Raw genomic sequence first — 22228 nt, forward strand, 5'->3', positions numbered from 1 at the left:
TAATCTGTCTTTACTGTCTGATTTTAAGATCTTTTTTGTCTTTTAAGATAAATAAGTCCTGCAGTTACTACAGCTTACTTCCTGGAGAGTTTTTTGGCCTCATTGCAGGAAGAAGGAAATCAGGCAGAGGCCAGCGTCTTCCTGAATTGAGGAGATAGAGTTGGGTGTGTGGGGAGACCAAGACAGCTATTTCATATGGCAGAGTACCAGAGTGAAAAAGACAGCACAATACCAGAGTGAAAAAGACAGCACAATGAAATAACCCTAGAGATCTGAAGATGCCTCTTGAGTCTTCACTGAGTAATGATCACCCACAGGGATGCGAGAAACCACCCAGAGCTGGGGAAAGTATCACTCAAAAGGAACACAGTAAAAATTCTTAGAGCTTACACAGGGCTAAGAAAAGTTTGTGTCCCTACAAGGCAAAAACACAAAATCTTGTCATTTATGTGCCATCAGGTAGAGTACTCAGAATGGTGGAAGTAGGGCAAAATTAACCCTGAAGGCTCCTGCTGCCTAACAAAGTTTAATAGAAATATTCAGTAGCATCAAACTATTTCCAAGTAATTTAAATGCATCCAAGAACAAAACTCAAGAGTAATTACAGGCATACAAAAATATCCTGTACCCATGAAGGTGAAAATTCACAATGTCTGGCATCCAGTCAAAAATTACCAGACACACAAAGATGCAGTAAAATATGACCCATAATCCAGAAGAAAAATAAGTCAAAAGAAGAGCCCAGAAATGATACTGTTGATATAGTTAGTAACAATGATATCAAAACATAACTATGTTCCATATGTTTCAGAGGGTAGAGAAATGCCCATGTGTTAAATTGAGACATAGCAGATTTCAAATACTTTACATTTGGTAATTTTTTTTTTTTTTGGGGGATGGAGTCTTGCTCTGTTGCCCAGATTGGAGTGCAATGGCTCGATCTTGGCTCACGGCAAGCTCCGCCTCCTGTTCACGCCATTTTCCTGCCTTAGCCTCCTGAGTAGCTGGGACTACAGGTGCCCGCCACCATGCCTGGCTAATTTTTTGTATATTTTAGTAGAGACTGGATTTCACCGTGTTAGCCAGGATGGTCTCAATCTCCTGACCTTGTGATCCACCTGCCTCGGCCTCCCAAAGTGCTGGGATTACAGGCATGAGCCCCCATGCCCAGCCTACATTTGGTGATTTCAATATTTAAAGTTCTTGTATTGTCTAAAGTTTTATTTGCTATTTCTATCAACTCTCACTCATGGTAACACTTCTTTTTGAGTTTAGTGAGTTTTTATTTTGAACTCATATTTTAATAATCTATCTAAATTCTGAGGGTTTAAATAAAGCTTGTTGTTCTCTAGAGAGTATTCACATTTGCCAAATTTGGAATCCAATAGATAACTATAGTTTAAGGACAACTTTACATTCTTTGAAGGATCCTGATTTATGCTGGGAGACCCAGGCTTGACGTCTCTACCTTGCAGTGTCCTTGAGCTTACTTTTATTTTATTTTCTCAGCGTTTTTATGGGTGTCTGGTCTGAAAATAACGCTAGATTTTAAGTTTGCTTACTGGTACTCTTTAAATTTTAGCTGACTCTTGCCTCTAGCCCTTTTGATGTGCATGAAAATCTGTGTGTGTTGTGTTTCCCCTAATTACCATCATATTTACAGTACACAGCAATGGCCAGGCACATAGTTAGAATTAAGAATTTGCCATATGAGTTACTATCATTAATACAAAAGCCTGTGGTGTTTAAAATTATATTATTTCTAGATTTTTTAAATCGTAGGAGTCTAGATAAAACAGAGAAAATGGCTGCCTCATTTAAGAATTTATATAAAATAACTTTGTTAGATTTTTAATAAAAATTCTTTGGTAGTCAGATTTACTTTGCTCTGATTTCATTAAATAAGATTTTTTTTTTTTCCCCAGAACTGGATACTTTTTGTTTGAACACCTTTCAAATACCCTTTTTGATGGTGATCACCAAAGTGATTCCTGTATCCTGTTCTTTTGATTCTACTTTAACTTGGGCTTGGATAATTATTGGAAAATTGTCTGAAAGATCCTTACACTTGGCTTAAATGAAATAATGATTGATAGATTTGTCCTAACTCACCTTAAAGTACATCAAAAGAATCCTGGACTCTGCCTTCAAACTGTTGTGTGACCATTGGTGGGTTATTTGAACTACTTACACCTCAGCTTTCTCATTTATTAATCAAAGGAGTTGAAATACATTGTTCTTGGATATTACTAGGGGATTAAAAAGCATAGCAACTTATAATTAGCGCCTCTCTTTGATACTCCTAATCTGTCATTTAAACTTGTATCTTATGAGTTAATATGTTTTAGTAACTCTATAAATGGAATGTGTAGAGACAATAGCACATTTTCAAGTACGAGACACCAGTCTGTAAGACTTAGAGGACTTTTGGAAAGCCGTGAATGAAAATCAAATTCAGGATAAAAGGGAGAGTCAGAGAGATCTGAATGCATAGGTACAAATAATAGGAATACTGTAAATGTGGATGACGTGGCAGAATCTTGGCCTTGGCATCCACGCCTTGTGATTGATCAAGATTGCTTAAGACCATGGAAATCAGCCTGCAGGGGATTATTCTTGACAATTTAACTTTTCCTTCTTAATTGCATTAATATCATGCCTAAAGTTAAAGGAAAACCTATTTTAGAATTGTCAAGTATTCTTGTTCTTTAATATTGGTATTAGTATAATGGTGAAGATGTAAGAATTTAATAATGGTGGTAGTGTTAATTTTTAAGAATTGGGAACTATACTTTCTATCTTATTACCCATTTCAAAATACAGAATTTCTTTTTATTTTTGAGATGGAGTCTCACTTTGTCGCCAGGCTAGGGTTCAGTGGCATGATATCGGCTCACTGCAAACTCTGCCTCCTGGGTTCAAGCGATTCTCCTGCCTCAGCCTACCGAGTAGCTGGGACTACAGGTGTGTGCCACCACACCCAGCTAATTTTTGTATTTTTAGTAGAGACGGGTTTCACCATGTTGGCCAGGATGGTCTCAAACTCTTGACCTTGCGATCTGCCTGCTTCAGCCTCCCAAAGTACTGGGATTGCAGGCATGAGCCACTGCTCGCGGCCCAGAATTTCAATAGTGACAGTCTCTAAGGGTTCAGAAAATATTATGTTTACTTTTACTTGAATTATAAAAATAGATTAAAAGAATTTTGATTATTAAATGTTGAAATAATGTTTCTAAAATAATTATTTTAAACCTACCATAGCTAGTTATGTCTTATTAGGTTAAGCGATATCAAATTGCTGGTATTTGATGGGTTTTGACCTTAAAAATGCTATTTGATATAATTTCATTTAGTAATAAAATATGGGCCAAATTGATTCCATCAAAATTAAAAAACATAATATATGTATGCATAAATTAAGTGTGCTGATAAATCTTATCTTGGGCTACAAGGTAATATATAGCATTAATTTAGCATTCTTTTTATTTGATGGCTAACTTTTCCTTAAAAGGAAAACTAATAGATTCTAATAAATGAATACCTTTATTTCCTCTTGCAGTCATGTTTTTTCATGTTGAGCAATAAGCAATTTGAGTTAAACTTGAGGATGGTTTAATGGAAAGAGCCAAATTGTAATAGTAAAATACAATATTCAGACTCTCTCAAATGGAAGGTTTATTACTGTGTTACTGAGACTAATTTATGTCAACATGTGTTTATTTAGTAATTTTACTAAATATTTATTTTAATATACACACTTTTGAAATTGACATTTAGTTAAATTGACATTAAACTTTAGATCTGAACACACTATGATTCATACTGTTTATAACCATGCTTTTATTTTCCTTTTTTTGTAGAAGCTTTTTTGAATTTCACATTGTAATCTTCGTTAGTATTATATGAGATTGTATCTCAATATTCAGTGTTTGATATTCTGTCAAATTCAGAGAATAGCCGACATTTCTTGAGTATGCTCCTATTCCTAATAAGGGATGATAACCATCTGCTCGATGTTTTTAAATTCTCTTTGTACCCTGAAATAAGATTTGATCTGAATATTAATGTAATGGTACTCTTAGAGTACAAAAGTTTTATGATCTTACATTTATTGTATAAAGTCATGTTTGTCTAACTAGACCATCCTAACTGCCATAATGATACTCTGGTGTAGTTTGTTAGATAACTTGGTTGATGTTCCATTCATGGAATAATTCCCGTATTTTAGTTATTTTTATTCTGTTACCATTTTTAATTTTTTTGTTTGAGGCAGAGTCTTACTCTGTCACCCAGGCTGGAATGCAGTGGCATGATCATGGCTCACTGCAGCCTCGACCTCATTGGGCTCAGTTGATTCTCCCACCTCAACCTCTGGAGTAGCTGGGACTACAGGTGCTCCACCATGCCTGGTTAATTTTTTGTATTAGAGATGAAGTTTTGCCATGTTGCCCAGGCTTCTGTTACCAGTTTTTAGTTAGTGAATTTAAACAAAAATAGTCATATCATGTTTTTATAAACTATAAATTTACATAAGTTTGTGATGCATTCTTAATATACTTATTTTAGTCTGACTGGAAGTGAATTTCAATTAGTTTTCAACTGCTGTGATTAAATTTCATTTTATCTTTTATTCTCTTCTTCCAACCATAAGAAATAGGGATTACATTTATTGTCAAGTATTCTAATATTTAAAATGTTAAATATTAAGTTGGCCTTTAAAGAATGTTATCAGTGCGTTAACTTCAGGTTCATTTTATATATTAGAGAAGCATACAATGAGAGATAAAATATAAGGAGGAATACTTTTTCTTTTAGTGGGTAAGGACTATATATATTATATATATACACACATATATACACACACACACATACACACACACACACATATATATATATTTAACAGTCTTTTGAATTAGCAGATTTTGACCTAATCTCTCCCTGACAAAGCAAATCATAAATCCCGGAATTGGACTGGATCTTAAAAGTCATATAATTCAGCCCTTTAAACTATGCTTGGCAAGGGCCATTTCTCCTTGTCTGCACTGAAAGGAACTTACTACCTCCTGAGACAGTCCATCCTATAAGCTCTTTCTATAATCCCAGATATAAAGTATTAACAAAGAAGGCAACTTCCTAGAGGAGATCATTTCTGACTTGCATTTTAGGCTTTATAGGAAGGAGAGCAGTTAGTTGAGTCGTGGAGAAGGAAGATTATCTCAGGCAGAGAGTTCAGCATGAGCATAGAAAAGTGCAACCTGCTTAGTGTTGATGGAAACAGTGACACGATGGGAGTGGTGAGGGAGGAGAGGGAAGTATGGGTCAAATTAATTCGTGCCTTGTATACCATGTTAGGGAGCTTGGATTTTGTATTACGGGGAAATTATGATTATTGAAAGTTTTTTTTTAAGTGAAGGGGTGACTTGATTTTACCATGTGTGATTTTAGTCAGATTTACTGGCTCTGTGGAGGGTGGGTTTGAGATGGAAAAGGTTGGAGTAAGACAGGCCAGCTAAGAGGGCATTGCAATGGTAGGTCTTACCAAGAGACAGTGAGAACCTAAATTATGAGAGAAGAGTTTGGAGGTAAGGACATAAAATGATAGGGCAATTGATTGAAATGGAAGGTGTACAGGAAGAAAAAGTCAAGAGTGAATTCTACCTTGAGTTATTTTGAAAATGATAATAAAGTCAGAAGTAGGAGTAGATTTAGGGATGGGATGGGTCAAGTTGCAAATAGGGGCATATTGTATATTGGGGCAGAGGGTAGGGATTTTGGCTTTGTTTTTGTCTACTGAGTTTGATTTGCTGGTAGGATATCTAGGACTATGGTGGGCAGCTGACTTCCAGTGTGAAGCTCAGGAGGAAAAGTTTCTACTGGAGGTACTGGATGTTGAAACCATGGGAGAGGATGAAATCATATAGTGATATGATGAAGACAAGGACTGAGGACAGACTATGGCACATCATTATTTCTATGATAATTGGAAGAAGGGATGCCTAAAATGGTGACTGAGAAAAAGCAGGAAAATAGAAAAAGAATGGCATATTTGGTGTTAGGGAACGTGAGGAAGTAGTGTGAAAAGAGACAGAGAACAACTGTTAGGTCAGATGCAGCCAGGATGTCTTGCAAGTTAAAGACGAATATGTTTATTCTGGATTTGGAAGTGGTGGAGGTCATTGCATTTGCCAGAACAATTTCAGTGGAATGTTTGCAAGGCAAGTAAGATCTCGGTGAGTGGGTGTGATAAAGATTACTCTTTCTTGAAGTCTGGATGAGAAAACAAGGAGAATGGGTGGAAGTTCAAGGACATTATTTTTAGGATCAACTTAAGAGGCTTCAAAAGTGGAGAAAAAAGAGTGAGGAGAGAGGGAGAGATCAGATATACAAAGGAGCGAAAGGATGGCTGGATCAAGTCCCCCAAGAGAGGAGGGGTTGTGGTTTTAAAAAGGCACAAGTAGGGTCTTCTTTGGGAGGAGTACTGCATCCTTTGAGGAATAAGGGAAGGAAGTTAGGATAGTCATAAAGGTAGGTAAGTAGATGAATGTGAGCAGGTAGGAAGTTGAGGGAAATAATGTTTGATGACAAGGATGTCTTCTTGAGGTTGAGACCAGAGTCATATTCTAAGAGTGAAAGGGGCTCAGTAGGAGCTTTGAGATGAAATTTGAAATAGATATTAAGGAGAATAGGAAAGAGAATTGACAAGGACAGGGAAAGGCATTGATGCATTAATGTGCAGTGCTGTGATAGCAACTAAACTCTGGATTATGATTATGTAGTGGCTTATCAACTGTGTTGTGCAACTTTTTTCCACAGTAGTCAAAATTGGAGAAAACAAATTGTAGCTGTACATCAGAGTTGGGTGTTTGCTGGGGATGTGTAAGACACATCTAGGGTATACAGAAATGTATATGGTGTTGATGAAAAGGCTGATAAGGAAGCAGGAGTTTCATGCTAAATGGGGGGAACAGAATTTAGGAGGTGACTCATAGATGGGGAGAAAGTTGGGGAGGAGAGCAACTTAAAGAACTAAAGGGCTCAGAGGGCAAGTATAACAGGACCTAGATCTAGAAAGATAGGATTCCATACAGTGGAATGTTGTTTGTTCATTTATTTATATAGTGTTTTTTTTTAATCCATTGGACAAATAACTTAAGGCATACTGTGTGCCAGGTACTATGCCATGGGGACATAGTGGTAAAGAAGATCAATCTGGTCTCTACTGTGCTACAGTTTATAGACAGGTGTAGCACACATATAGTAGACAAAAAGTATACAAATCTTTGGGTCTCAGTGTTATAGACCACAGGCTCTTAGGCTGTTGTGTAATAGACATTTACACAACAAGGCCAAGTAGATTAGCCAGACAAAGCTTTATTCTGGGACTTGTGCTCAAGCTCAAGGGAGACAGTGGAGGTATAAGAATTCTCTGGCTGGCTCCCTGAAAAGAGCCGTAGGGATTTTTTATTAGGCAATGTGCAGGAACTGACATCAAGGGGAGGGTGTGCAGGCTGGGCTGGGTAGAGCATGTGAGGGCTAGGGTATGCAGGACAGCATATCTGGTTGTGATGGTTTGAGGTAATGGGCCACCTAGTGGTCTGGCTGGGGGCAATAAGGCTATAAATCAGCTGTTTAGCCTTCCTTCTCAAGGTGGGACACCCCACAACCTTGGTTGGATGTTTGGATCTCCTAAGGCCAGTTTCTGGAATTCTTTAAGTATAAGGCCTGGTTAAACATTACAAGAGCACAGAGGAACGATATAGAATGGCTATTTTCTTTGTATGACCAAAGCCTCTAGGTTAGCAGGTATAGTGTCAGCAAGGTAGTGGTGTGGGTTTTGAGATCAGTGGGACAAGAGAAGAAAAAAGAAAAAATATGTGAAGAAGGAGCTGCATCCCACTCCTACTGTATCTCATTAGGACTTCTGTGGTTGAGCAGACTGAGAGGTAACAGTACATTGTTGCCAGCAAGGTGTGTTTTCTTCCTATTTTACTTGTAGAATTTTTCTTTTGGAGGACTTGAGTGCAGGTCTTAATTTTCTTTCTAGAATCTTCTCATCAGTATTTCATTCAGTGAAAATATTTTATTATGTGTTATGCTGAGAACTAGGGATGTAAAGAAAGATAAAGGAAATAAAGACTTCATGTGGGCCATTTAAACCCCATTTTTTCTTGCCTTCTGTGGGCCTCTTTCATCAGTCATCTTTGATCCAGTAAGATAATTGTAGCTGCAGTAATACAGATCTCCAAAATGTATAATGACTGCAGACCAGCTGAATTTCTCATTCACATAAAGCCCAAGACATGGCAGGCACCTGTGTTCCAAGCAGTGACTCAGGGACCCAGAGGCCTTTTGTTTGTTGCTCTCCCCTCTTCAATACCATGTTTGCCAAACTTAACTTGCATTTGGGGTCAAGGTGGTGCTAGGGAATTAATTTCATCTGGCTGTAGGAGTGGAGCAGGTGGCATAGGCCTAGCTAATCCTAAGACTTAGTTAGATTGCTTTTCATAACTCTGCCTAGGGTAATTGGTTCAGGACCCAAATGAGCACAAATAGAATGAATCTCATAATTTTCTCTAGAAATGCTAGGGCAAAAGCATTATCTTTTCATCTGTGGACAACAATGAAGAAGCAGCCCTCAGGTTCTTATGGTCATCTTGGGACAACAAAGGGTGTGTGCATGTGTCTTGGGGGAGAAAGTATTGGGAACCAGCTAGGATGAGATGCCACACTGAGGAAACTGAGCTGGGAAATAGAGATTAATCAAGCCTTGGTAATATTGTCTGAGTGCTGGATCAGGTCTTGCTTGAAGTGATTCTATTCCTTTAGGTAAACTAGATCTACATTATTTCCTGAATATCTATAATATCTATTGTATGCAAAAATTGTTTTATTTTGAGAACAGACATGAGAAAAAAAGATGGAAAATGTGAGAAGAGGCAGGATGCAGTGGCTTATGCCTGTAATCCCAGCACTTTGGGAGGCCGAGGTAGATGGATCACCTGAGGTCAGGAGTTTGAGACCAGCCTAGCCAACATGGTGAACCCCCATCTCTACTGAAAATACAAAAATTAACCAGGCGTGGTGGCATGTGCCTGTAATCCCAGCTACTCCAGAGGCTGAGATAGGAGAATCACTTGAGCCCTGGAGGCGGAGGTTGCAGTGAGCCAAGACTGTGCCATTGCACTCTAGCCAGGGCTAGAAAAAAAAAAGAAATTGTGAGAAGGAAGCCAATAAAGAATCCTTATAATTTAACCTAGTTTTAGTTGAAGTTTCGGTTTTGTTTTTGCTTTTGTTATTTGCAACAGGAATATTCTTACTGATATGTGGAATGCCTGCTATGCTGATTTTTTGCCTATTATATCTTTTGACTCCAACAAACTAAATATACTCCTTTAAGTAATTGCAGATTCTATTTGTTTCTTGTATATATGTGTGGGTCAAATCATATATAGGTTTTAGAGCAGAAGACTTAATGGACAGTAGTGTTAATTTCAGTTTGGAGTCCTCTTGAATGAATCCCTTCATTTGTCCTTTTATATTTCCTAGTCAGGGTCTTATGTGTAATGCCATACTTTTTCGTCTAAATTAAATCTTATTCTGAGTTTTTGCTTACCAAGGTAAGCAGAGAGTCCAATATTAATAATATTTCAAATCACCTTTTCTATCACCAAGGTTTTGCAGAAGTTCCAGGGCTACACATACTGAAAAGACTCCTTCAGCTTGTTTTTACTTCTCTACCCCTTCTCCTACTGCTACTTCAGTAATGGTTTTCTACCACTTGGGCACAATGACTCTGAGGTGCCTGGGATCTACTCAAGTCATTGTGTGCCTAATAGAGGTGGGTGGCTGCCCTACTGGCACCATTCCCCTGGGACTAGCTTAGGTTGATAACTCAGACTTCCAAAGCCATGTGTATTAGTCTGTTCTCATGCTGCTAATAAAGACTTGCCTAAGACTAGGTAATTTATAAAGGAAAGAGATTTAATCGACTCACAATTCCACATGACTGGGAAGGCCTCACAATCATGGCAGAAGGCAAAAGAGGAGCAAAGTCACATCTTGCATGGTGGCAGGCAAGAGAGAGCTTGTGTAGAGGAATTCCCATTAATAAAACCGTCAGCTGTCATGAGACTTACACACTACCACAAGAACAGCACAGGAAAGATTCACCTCCATGATTCAATTACCTCTCACTGGGACCTCCTACAACACTTGGGAATTATTACAATTCAAGGTGAGATTTGAGTGGGGACACAGAGCCAAAATGTGTCATCATGACCCTTGATACCTTGGCCTTCACCAATATCCATGTGGTCATCCCCAAATGAGGCTCTGCCACCTTAGAGACCTAAATCCTTGTATTCTTTATGAACCCAGAAGCCCTCGGTCTATCTGAACCCTGCTTTAACAATCTTCCAGAGGTAGAGCTCCCCACATCTCCTACCTGGAAACACAAACACTTCTCCTCTGAGACTGTGTAGTGTATTTCTTTGCACAGGTCTCCATATGAAAATCACTCCTAAAGAAAAGGGACCTAGAACTCTCAATAAAAAAAGTCTGGCAGTGTGGTAGAAAGGAAAATCTTTCCATTCTTTTGGTGAAGAGAATACAGCAGCAAAAAGGCGAAGAAACCGAGTAGTTTCTCCATAATTCTCCCTATCACAATTGTCTGCCTCTATTTTCCACAACATACATAGGTTCATTTTATATACACTTTTTTTTTGTTTGTTTTCGTTTTTTTTTGAGACAGAGTTTTGCTCTTGTGGCCCATGCTGGAGTGCAATGGCGCGATCTTGGCTCACTGCAACCTCCAACTCCCAGGTTCAAGCGATTCTCCTGCCTCAACCTCCCAAGTAGCTGGAATTACAGGCACGCGCCACCACGCCTGGCTAATTTGTTTTGTATTTTTAGTAGAAATGGGATTTCACCATGTTAGCCAGGTTGATCTCGAACTCCTGACCTCAGGTGATCCGCCCGCCTGGGCCTTCCAAAGTCCTGGGATTACAGGCATGAGCCACCATACCCGGCCCCTTACATACACATTTAAATGTGCTTTTATATCGTTAGAATTTTATGACATCTTAGTGTTCCTAAACCTACTGTATTTCCGGAAAACATTCTGAAGTTCTAGGCCATTTCATCTGACTTTAGCCAACATTCATAATCATCAATTCCTGTGCCCTCCCACCCTCTCCTTCTTCACATATGCAGGTTTGTGTCCCGCGTTAATGCTTTTGATTGTTCTAAGCTATATTTTCTAATTTTTTGACTGTATTGAAGGTGACAGTCTATATACTGCAAGATGGATCTTATTAATAAAATAAATACACACTCAGATTTACAAATATTAGTATATCTGTGATTCAAATAATCATTTTTGACCATGTCAGAAATGTATCCCTCTTAGTGATGTTTTTCACTTCTGTTGGCCTGTAAGGATTGTTGTCACTTGGTTGTCTCCTGAAACTCCTCTAAAAGAAAGTCATAAAATTCTGAATTCTGGGACCTATAGACCTATAGGAAAAGTGGCACATAATTTATCTTCCAAACAAGCATACTTAAGAAAGGAAGGGGTTACTATTAATACTTATGCAGGACAACAATTATAAACCACTACTGTCCCAGGCAAACCACATATATAGTCACCCTAAAGGGCAGAGACAATGTATTTCCGTCTGACATCCTCAGGTAGTTCCAAGGTTCTTGGTCTGATTACATTGCATGGGAGAAGTCCTTTGTGAGAACAGTGAGCTGAGGGCAGTCCTTGTGTATATGTTTCTTAACATTTGAGGATTGCTTATTGAGTTAACCTTTAAGTAGTTTATGGGAAATTTTTATAATACAATGCGACTCAACACTTGGGTCATACTAGTTCTGGACTTAATATTTTGCAGCACTTTTCTTGTTGTCTTCGAATGAATTTCAAGTCATGTTAACCTACCATTTTGTTCTAATGACACTAATGGCTGAAATTAGTGGTAGATGATGAGCTTGGCAATGACAGCATAAACGGTACTGCCACATCTCTCTTTTTGCTAACTTTGTATTATTTCCACCTGTGTACAGTTAGTCCACAATGTTTTATTTGCAAAGCACTGTTAAATCACCAGCATTATTATTTGACTTTTAAAGTATATTTGTTAGTGAATTTTTTTGACACACGTGTATGTTAAAGAAATTCACATTTAAATCTTAAAGGAACTCTAATTGCCGGTCTTTGAAGTGCTTCCTTATCAACTGCTGAATTAAATAAATAAGTCTTGGTCTAAAGCTGAAAGGACTTGCAGAAAAGGGACCCCTGAACAAAGAGTCCATGAGTCCAAAGTAAGGTCACAATTCCATTAAATACTCAAATGATAATTGACTTCAAGCACTGTCCTGCATTGCTTACAGTTGAATCTCCAGCACTTACAACTGTGTCTGGCATGTAATAGGCACGTATTAAATATTTGTTCAATGAATAAAAAAATATTCCTTATAGTGTAAGATATTTGTGGCACGTGATTTTACTCTCAAGCACTCTGTTGTTAATATGTTTTTACAATATTCTTGTCAGTATGTTGTGTGGAGGCTTGAAAATCCCTGGCTTTTCATAATCATTGATTAAATTAATCAGCAGGTTCTATGATCTTATAATTTATGGGGCTAGTATCATTTCTTTTAGTAGAAGGTTTTCCACATTCTTCTTTTAGTTATACAGTCACATTCTCCCTGACTTTCAGTTTTAACCTTTGCTTCTCTTGTGTAGGCCAAGAATCCATGGCATGATGTAATCAAATCTCTTCCCCCCTTTTTTTAGCCTCCATCTAAAGTTTTAGCTAGGATAATGTTTCCTTATATCCTAGTTTTACCTAGGATATAAGGAAAAGTTCAATAGTTAAATCTTAAAAGAGTGTTTCTTCCTGTGCTCAGTGAGATATGTGAGAGATACTGTTTGTCCCTAGAGAGATAATTTCCAGGTAGAAATACATACATATATTTCATAACTGGCATATCATTAAAAAAGGGAATAGTAAGAAATTTTATTGTAAGATTCAGGTCTATTCTATTTTAATTGTAGTTCCTGTATGCACGTCATCTCCATTATTATTCTTAGGAAGAGAGGTAAGTAAAATAGACACAGTTTATCTCGGGAGAAGCTAGGGTGACCTATGCTCACATCTTTCTTACTCCCAAAGTTTTTCACCTTCCTCATCTTTCAGGGTACTAGTGCCATCATTTCTCTTTACCATAAATCAAAACATTTCTCTGGTGGAATTATATTAGTAGTTTTTACTTTAGTGTTCATCTTAATATATGTTTCTTCCTTAAGGTGTTTGCATCTTAACATTCTCTCTAACATTAGCATTTGTCTTCATAAATGGAATTTTAGTCATCAGGGTGAAAATTATGTTTTGCCAGGAGCCACACCAAGCTTCATTAACACATACACTGTCACCTCTCATATGCACTTGTATTTGTACTTGTACAGGGGCATGGGTGTTAAGAATGAGACTAAGCTGCGTGTTTTATAACAGAGACTTAATTTTTTCTTTCAAGTTTTCATGTACCTTAAACAATTAGACCTGGTAAGTAAGGTTGGCCTTGGTTTTATCATCTGGCCAGTATTGGGAATGGATCTTTAGAAGCAAAGGGAAATGATATGGGATTCATGCAACTTTACCATTTGTCTTAAGTAGTTTCAGTGTGAACCAAAAACATATTTGCAAAATAAAAAGTAGCAGCTAAGTAGGGCTGTAGTTCATCTTGTTTTCATGCTAGCATAATGTACTATCTCTGAACACTAGATTCTTGGATTAGTACTATTTACTCCAGGATGATATGTGATATGAGGATCGTCTTGGACTTTATTTATGATCATTTATTTACAAAAGAGCAAAAAGAACTTTGTATTGTGGCTTTACTCATAAGGCAGTCCTATGGCAAAGACTTCAGAATATAATGAGACAATAGAGATTCATAAAAATAAAGCAAAGATCCATGAATTTTGAGTTACAATGTACATTAATATTTAATAATATTTGTATTTCAGGTCAGTTGCTCCGATTAAAAATGTTTCGAGAGGATCATGGGTCATGGATGACAATGTTCTTCAGCACAATTCTCTTTCTCTTCATATTTTCTCACATATACAACACGATTCTTCTGATGGATGGAAACATGGGGTAGGTTATATTTCCCCTTTCTACTGTGGTGAGTGTTGTGTTTGAAACTCAAAATAATTTAAGAATTTTTTAGCTTATAGTAGTCTGTCTGCTTTACAAATATTCTGCCCTAAGAAGAAGGAGTATTTTGTGTATTTTTCTTAACTAAGACATTAAAGTTTTTTTTTTCCAGGAAGCGTATACTGCATTACAATATTTAGATTTTGTTCTTTATCCTTTAGGACTTTTGTATAGGGTGGTGGGAGGGCAGGTACTAATTTCATTATACTGACAAGTGGGTATAAGACTCAGGAAATCTTATTGATTTGCATATATTCAAATGATTCATAGAGTGGGGCTAAGATGAAGGTTTCCAGGTTTGCAATTTCATTGGTCTGCAATGCCTGGCTAAATAAAAGTGTTTGGTACAGGAGGCATTTTCTTTAACTCTCTTGACAGTCCTGTGAGAGAGAGACTTTTGTTATTAATAGGTTGTTTTAAAAGTGGACCACAGCTGGGCGCAGTGGCTCATGCTTGTAATCCTAGCACTTTGGGAGGCTGAAGTGGGCAGATCACAAGGTCAGGAGATCGAGAACATCCTGGCCAACATGATGAAACTCCATCTCTACTAAAAATACAAAGATTAGCTAGGTGTGGTGGTGTGGGCCTCTAGTCCCAGCTACTTGGGAGGCTGAGGCAGGAGAATCGCTTGAACCCGGGAAGCAGAGGTTGCAGTGAACCAAGATTGTGCCATTGCACTCTAGCCTGGCAACAAAGCAAGACTCCTTCTCAAATAAAAAAAAAAAAAAAAAAAAAAAAAATTAAGTGGGCCACCCTGTATTAACTCCTAGCTTGTGATATATACTTATCAAATCAGTAAGGCATGAAGATGTGCTAACAAGTAGTTGTATAATTTTTCTAGGTTTCTTCACTTCTTTCTTTCATTATATAATGAAACACAACGATTGATCTTTTAGTATAATTTCCTCTTGGTTTGTTCTCAGTAACTTTGTTTTGTTTTGTTTTTGTTTTTTTTTGACGGAATCTCGCTGTTGTCGGTCAGGGCTGGGGTGCAATGATGCGATTTTGGTTCACTCACTGCAACCTCTGCCTCCTGGGTTACAGCAGTTCTCCTACTTAGCCTCCCAAGTAGCTGAGATTATAGGTGCCTGCAACCACGCCTGGCTAATTTTTGTATTTTTTAGTAGAGATGGGATTTCACTGTGTTGGTCAGGCTGGTCTTGAACTCCTGACTTCAGGTGATCCATCTGCCTTGGCCTCCCAAAGTGCTGGGATTACAGGCGTGAGCCACTGCGTCTGGCCTGCTCTCCGTAAGTTTTGAGGCCAGAATATAAGGAGATTGGCTTAGTATTAAAATTAGATTTGTGACAATAATAAACCACTTTAGGTATTTGTTGTGTGTTGAAATAGTTACTGAGAAAGATTTTGATCTGCTTTCCCCAATAGATCAGAAAGCTAGGTAATATCCTTTTCTTCTAAATGTAAGCTAGGCAGGATTGTTGTCCAGTTCCATGGGAAACAGGGAACTGTTTTGATGTTACATATAGATTTTGGCCACCATTGTTCAGTACTGAGAGGGAAGCTCATTTAGAATTTCATTGTTTTTCCCTCACTAAAGGAGATGAATAGCAAAGGGAAAAATACATTCACATGTTTCATATTTTAGTTTATACTAACAAGTGATAAATTCAAGAATGTGATTTGAGAGAAAATGTTCAGGCTCTAGAAAGTTATTAAAATACTTTGTAATTATTTCTTGGACTTAGAATGATAGTTTTAATAACACGTCTATTTTGAAGGCTCTCACCTATGGCTCGTCAGAATATGTCTCAGCCTTGGAGCAGTGCCTGTAATACTAGAATGGGTAGTGGTTGGAGTTACCTAACACAGCCAAAGGTTTCTCTGTGAGTCTTTTTGTACTCAAAGCACTGAGAGCAGAAGGAGAAGGAACCTATGTGAAAACTACATTTTAAAAGCAATTGCTGGAAATAATACATTATATAATATATAAAATATATCTTTTGCTAAGAAGCTGACTTTTGATCTAATTCTGCTTGTTTTTTTATCTGGAGCTAATGAGGCCTGTGCTAACTGGAAATGCTTATTTTGAGGAAGGGAACAGATTTGAAAGAAATAACTTAAATGCAATAAATAATTCCTTGTACTCTATAAAGCACTCAATAGCTGGAAATAAAATGAGAGCTAATAGTTGTTGAGCATTTACACCAGGCATGAATTATCTCAATTGCATCTCTCAATTACTCCGTGGAATAGGAGTTATTATCTCCATTTTGCAGATCAAGAAACCAAGGACTAGAGAGGTTTTGCCACTTTATTGTTTAAAGAACACAGGTCTGATTGATGGTTGACCCTGTTACTCATTCACCAGATGTCTACTAGCCTTTCTCTGTATTTTGTTATTCAAGCAGAATTCGACAATTGAAAGAAGCAGGAGGTATGCTTAGGAAATAAGAGAATAGTTAGCCTACAGTTTATGTGTAGCCTAACTAAAATTGAAAGTGGTCTTTTTTATTCTCAGACTAAATACAATCTTACAGAGTTTTATGTAACTGTTGAACTCTTCATCATTATGCCTCATCTTCATAGGAAAACATTTTTTACTGAGAGGATATATTAAAGGTGCTACATTTTAGAAAAATTCATAGCAAGGGACAAATGGTTTAATTCTGCAGAAAAAATAAATCAAGGCTGAGCATGGTGACTTATGCCTATAATCCCAGTGCTTTGGGAGGCTGAGGCAGCAGGATCATTTAAGGCTAGAAGTTTGAGACCAGTCTGGGCAACAGAGACTTTGTCTCTTACAGAAAATAAAAAACTTAGCTGGGGGTGATGGCACGCCCTGTAGTCCTAGCTACTTGGAAAGCTAAGGCAGGAGGATTGCTTGAGCTTGGGATTTCCAGGTTACAGTGAGTTATGATTGTGTCACTGCACTCCAGCCTAGGTGAAACAATAAGACTGCCTCTGAAAAGAAAAATAAAAAATAAAAATTAAATCACCATTTATAAAAGATGTATTATTAACTTTTATGACACACATCATTTGATCAAGTGAGCACATTGCAATAGGAGTGTAAACTTGGAGGAAAATCAGTTCTTAGAGCAATTGGATACAACTGTGCTCTTGGGGTTGTCCTAGTACACACCAGGTTTTCTGAGGTATTGCTTCATCCCATGTAGCACAGGGAATAATGGAGCCAGAGAGTGCAGTAAGGACAGTGGGCACACAGACATGACAAATAACTGGTTTTATATCAGAGGATTCCTGGTACTAGAGAGGAATTCAGGATTCTTTACACTGAATCTCATTTGCATTACACTGAATTTGTGGGGAGTCCAATGTTTCTTTGTTTATGAGTCTCTCTAGGAATATTAGCCTAGAATTATTTCCAAAAGGGTTTCAAGAATTTCCTATGATGGCTAGATCTGTGTTAATGTATTTTAGGATTCCTTTCCAAACTGGAGGAGTTCAGGACTAGAATGAATGATGAGTGACTGTAGGGTTTCCAAGGGGAAGAAGGAGTTTTCTTAGACTGGTCTGCGTTTTTTGTGCAGGTGTGCCAATTTTAGCAATGGGTATAAATTTAATCTAAGCTGGGGTCTCATGATCTCTCACTGTAGAGAAAAAAATCCCTAGGTTTATCTAGACCAGAACTTCAAGAGTTTTTAGCCCAGAGTTGCCTGGCTCCTGTTTTCCTCATTACGGTGGATTCCCTGAAGTATGCACTAACTCTTATGGCTTTAGACACCTCTAGGGAGCCAAGCTGAAAGGCAGTCAGATGGAGAGGGAAAGAGGTAAGTTAGCTGGTTGAGCTAAAAAGAATCAAGGCTCGAACAATCCGTATTTGTAGCACCACGAGGAAAAAACTTGTCCCAAATTTGACTCTCTTTCTGCACCTCAGTTCCTTACACCACTAAAGTGCTTCTTATTGTAACCTCATTTATTCTTTAACTCACCAAGATGTAACTAAACTCATCATTTTATAAATGTTGAGGGTTCTGCGTGGAGAAGGTGCTGATCCTGGGCATAGTTTTGCATCTAGCCGTTTTATGAGGAACTTCTTTTTTTTTTTTTTTTTAAAGGTGGCAGACTAGGTAACCTGAAGCCTTGCCTACTACAAAATCTTTAGAACAGCTGGAAGAGATGAAGCAACTCGGTATACTCCTTTGAAATGCGTAGCTGAGTTTACCCAAAGGTCAGGAAAAATCCCAGAGGACAAAAATGCAGAAGGATCTGAAAACTGGGGCAGTAAGACTATGAACTGATAGATGAGCTCAGATGCTCAGTGCAGTTGACTTAGGCACTTGAATTTTAACCTTTATGTAGGGACCAGAAACAAGGATTTGGCTCATATTAATTGAAAATAGAGGTTTCCACACAGATGGTCCTGCAAAGGGCTACAGTGGGAGCGGGGGGTGAAGTAGAAAACATGTACCTGTTAGCAGCACTGAATCATTGGATCTGCAGCAAACTGGATTTTTGCCTCATTGGAGGAAAGAATTCAGCTAAGGGACTTAAGGCAGAGTGAGAGACTGAGACAAGTTTTAGAGCAAGAGTGAGAGTTTATTAAAAAATTCTAGAGCAGGAATGAAAGGAAGTAAAGTACACTTGGAAGAGGGCCAAGTGGGCAACTTGAGAGATCCAAGTGCCCCATCTGACCCTTGACTTGGGTTTTTATACATTGGAAGGGTTCTGAGGTTTGCATTTCTTCTCCCTTGATTCTTCCCTTGGGGTGGACTGTTTGCATGCTCAGTGGCCTGCCAGCACTTGGGAGGGGCTGCATGTGCAGTGTGTTTACTGAAGTTGTGTCCATGCTCATCTGAGGCATTTTTCTCTTACCAGTGAAGTGTTCCCAGAGGAAGGTCATATTACCAGTTAAACTCTGCCATTTGGTCTGTTAGTGCACATGATTGAGCCCACTAGCCCAACTTCTGAGACCTTATGGGGAAGCTGCTGATCACCAGGAGTTTGCTGTCTGTTCGGAGACTCCCTTTCCGTGGCACTGGCTGTGACCAATTATTATTTTGGAGAGACTGTTTAACAACTGCCTATCACCTGATGGTTGCCTGACATTCCTGAGGAGGGCCCTCTCCTGCCCTGCTCATGTCTGCCTAGCTACCTACTCCAACAAAACCACTAAGCACAGTCGAGCATCAAAGCAGCTTGTACTTAAACTGGGCTCTTGGGGAAAAATATCTCCCAGGGAACTGTTACCATAGGTGCAGTTTTGTGATTTTAATATACAGTTTCCTTTGGATTTTAGAACCTCAAAACATCCTCAGCTATTATAAATACTTCACCCAGTTTCAGGTTCTTACTTTTCTCTGGACACCCCTCCCCAAATAACTTGAATGCCTCCGTTTTATTATGTAGAGCAATTTAGTTCCCTTTTGCCTCAACTTCTATCCACTTCGATTTATCAAGGGCTTTTCTTTTCATGAAAAAAATCATATTAATGCATTTTACAGTCAAAGGAACCAATACTCTGATTTACTGCTTTCTCAGAATATGAAGATGTCAACCTAAAAGGAAGAAACTGAGGCAAAATTAATATAAGTAGAGTTTGTTTAGGCCAAGCTTGAGGACTGCAACCCAGGATCATAGATCCAAATGGCCCTGAATATATGCTTCAATTAACAGCAGTTATAAGTGTTTTTTGAATGGAAAAGAAGAGGCAGATTTTGAGTTGTTTACCAAGAATTTATATTAAAATAACACAAGCTGTTGATTGGCTATACAGCTGGTCAGGAACAAAATGACTTTAAACAATTGCCCCAGGCATGGGTGTGGTAGAGGCTGGGGGTGGGGTCTTGTGGGATTGAGGGCAGTGACTGAAGTTCCATACTCATGACTTTCTGGGCCTGAGTACCTCACATAGCTCAGACTGCTCTGAACTATTTTATTTTTCTCAAAGGGGTTGTTACCCCAGTATTTTGACTTTGTTTTTAAAATAACCATTGTCATTTTTAAAAATTCTGCTATCAGTTTAACGATCTCTTGTGGAACAAAGGGAAGATGTGGGGAGGGGCCAAGATGGCCAAATAGAAACAGCTCGGGTCTGCAGCAACCAGGGAGACCAACACAGAAGGCAGGAGGTTTCTGCATTTCCAACTGAGGTACCCAGTTCATCTCACTGGGACTGGCTAGGCAGTGGGCACGCCCCAGGGAGAATGAGCAGAAGCAGGGTGGGGCATTGCTTCATCCGGAAAGTGCATGGAGCCTGGAGGAGCGGGGCCAGAGGGTGGGGATCCTCCCTCCCCCAGCCAAGGGAAGTGGCGAGGGCCTGTGCCACCCCCCAGGGTTACTATGCTTTTCCCATGGATTTTTGCAATCCACAAATGAAGAGATTCCCTTGTGAGCCTACACCACTAGGGCCGTGGGTCTCAAGCACAAAACTGGGTGGCTGTTCAGACAGGCACTGAGCTGCAGGAGTTTTTTACATACTGCAGCAGCACCTGGAACTCCAGTGAGACAGAAGTGTCCACTCCTTTGGAAAGGGGGCTTAAGCTAGGGAGCCAAGTTGTCTTGCTTAGTGGCTCCCACTCCTGTAAAGGCCAGTAAGCTAAGAACTACTGGCTTGAAATCCCTATTACCAATACAGTGGTCTGGAATCTGCCTGGAATGACCAAGTTGCCGGGGGGAGGGGCAGCTGCCATTACTGTGGCCTTAGTAGGCGGTTTGGGAGATTTGGACTGGGCAGAATTCTCCACAGTGCAGCAAAGCAGCTGTGACCAGACTGCTTCTCTAGATCCTTCCTCAGTAGGCAGAGCCTCCCTGCAGAAAGTCTACCAACTCCAGTTAGGGGCTTACAGACTGAACTCTCATCTCCCTGGGACAGAGCACCTGTGGGGAGGGGTGGCTGTGGTCTCAGGTTCAGCAGACTTAATCTTTCTTGCCTGCCAGCTCTGAAGAGATTGGCTGATCCTGATGAGGGCAATTCCCTGACCACAGCACACCAGTTCAGGACTAGAATGAATGGTGAGTGGCTGTAGGGTTTCCAAGGGGAAGAAGGAGTTTTCTTAGACTGGTCTGCATTTTTTGTGCATGTGTGCTAAGGGACAGACTGCCTCAAGAGGGTCCATGACCCCGTGCCTCCTGTCTGGGTGAGACCTCCAAACGGGGGTCGGCAGACATCTGATACAGGAGAGTTCTGGCTGACATCAGGTTGGTACCCCTCTGGGATGAACCTTTCAGAGGAAGGAGCAGGCCACAATCTTTGCTGTTCTGCAACCTCCACTGGTGATAACCTAGGTGAACAGGGTCTGGAGTGGACCCCCAGCAAACTGCAGCAGATCTGCAGAAGAGGGGCCTGTTAGAAGAAAAACAGAAAGCAACAACAACAACAGCAACATCAACCAAAAGACCCCACAAAAACCCCATCCAAAGTTCATCAGCCTCAAAGATCAAAGGTAGATAAATCCACAAAAATGAGGAAAAACCAATGCAAAAATGCTGAAAATCCCAGAAGCCAGAATGCCTCTTTTCCTCCAAATGATCACAATACCTCTCCAGCAAGAGCACAGAACACAGCTGAAGCTGAGATGGATGAACTGACAGAAGTAGGCTTTAGAGAGTGGGTAATAACTAATTTCACTGAGCCAAATGATTATGTTCTAACCGAATTCAAAGAAGCTAAGAACCATGATAAAAGATTATAGGAGCTGTTAACTAGAGTAACCAGTCTGTAGAGGAACATAAATGACCTGATGGGTCTGAAAAACACAGCAAGAGAACTTTGTGATGCAAACACAAATATCAATAGCTGAATTGACCAAGCGGAAGAGAGAATGTCAGAGGTTGAAGACTATCTTGCTGAAATAAGGCAGGTAGACAAGATTAGAGAATAAAGAATGAAAAGGAATGAACAAAACCTGCAAGAATTATGGGACTGTGTAAAAAGATGGAACCTACAATGGATTGAAGTACCTGAAAGAGATGGGGAGAATGGAACTAAGTGGAAAAACACAATTCAGGATATCATCCAGGAGAACTTTGCCAGCTTAGTAAGACAGACCAGTATTCAGATTCAGGAAATCCAGAGAACC

The 22228-nt window shown here is 39.2% G+C and overlaps 1 protein-coding gene across 5 annotated transcripts in view; it reads left to right on the top strand.

Moving 5' to 3' along the window:
• The window catches only part of TMEM117 (transmembrane protein 117), a 548292-nt gene that overhangs the window by 87635 nt on the left and 438429 nt on the right, over positions 1–22228 (top strand). For all 5 annotated transcript variants that reach the window (XM_021922226.2, XM_021922223.2, XM_021922228.2 and 2 more), the window contains one exon: positions 14033–14165. In XM_021922226.2, the coding sequence (XP_021777918.1) occupies positions 14033–14165 (133 nt within the window). The remainder of the gene's footprint in view (positions 1–14032; positions 14166–22228) is intronic.

This window comes from Papio anubis, chromosome 9, assembly GCF_008728515.1.
Source record: "Papio anubis isolate 15944 chromosome 9, Panubis1.0, whole genome shotgun sequence".
Classification (NCBI taxonomy): Eukaryota; Metazoa; Chordata; class Mammalia; order Primates; family Cercopithecidae; genus Papio; species Papio anubis.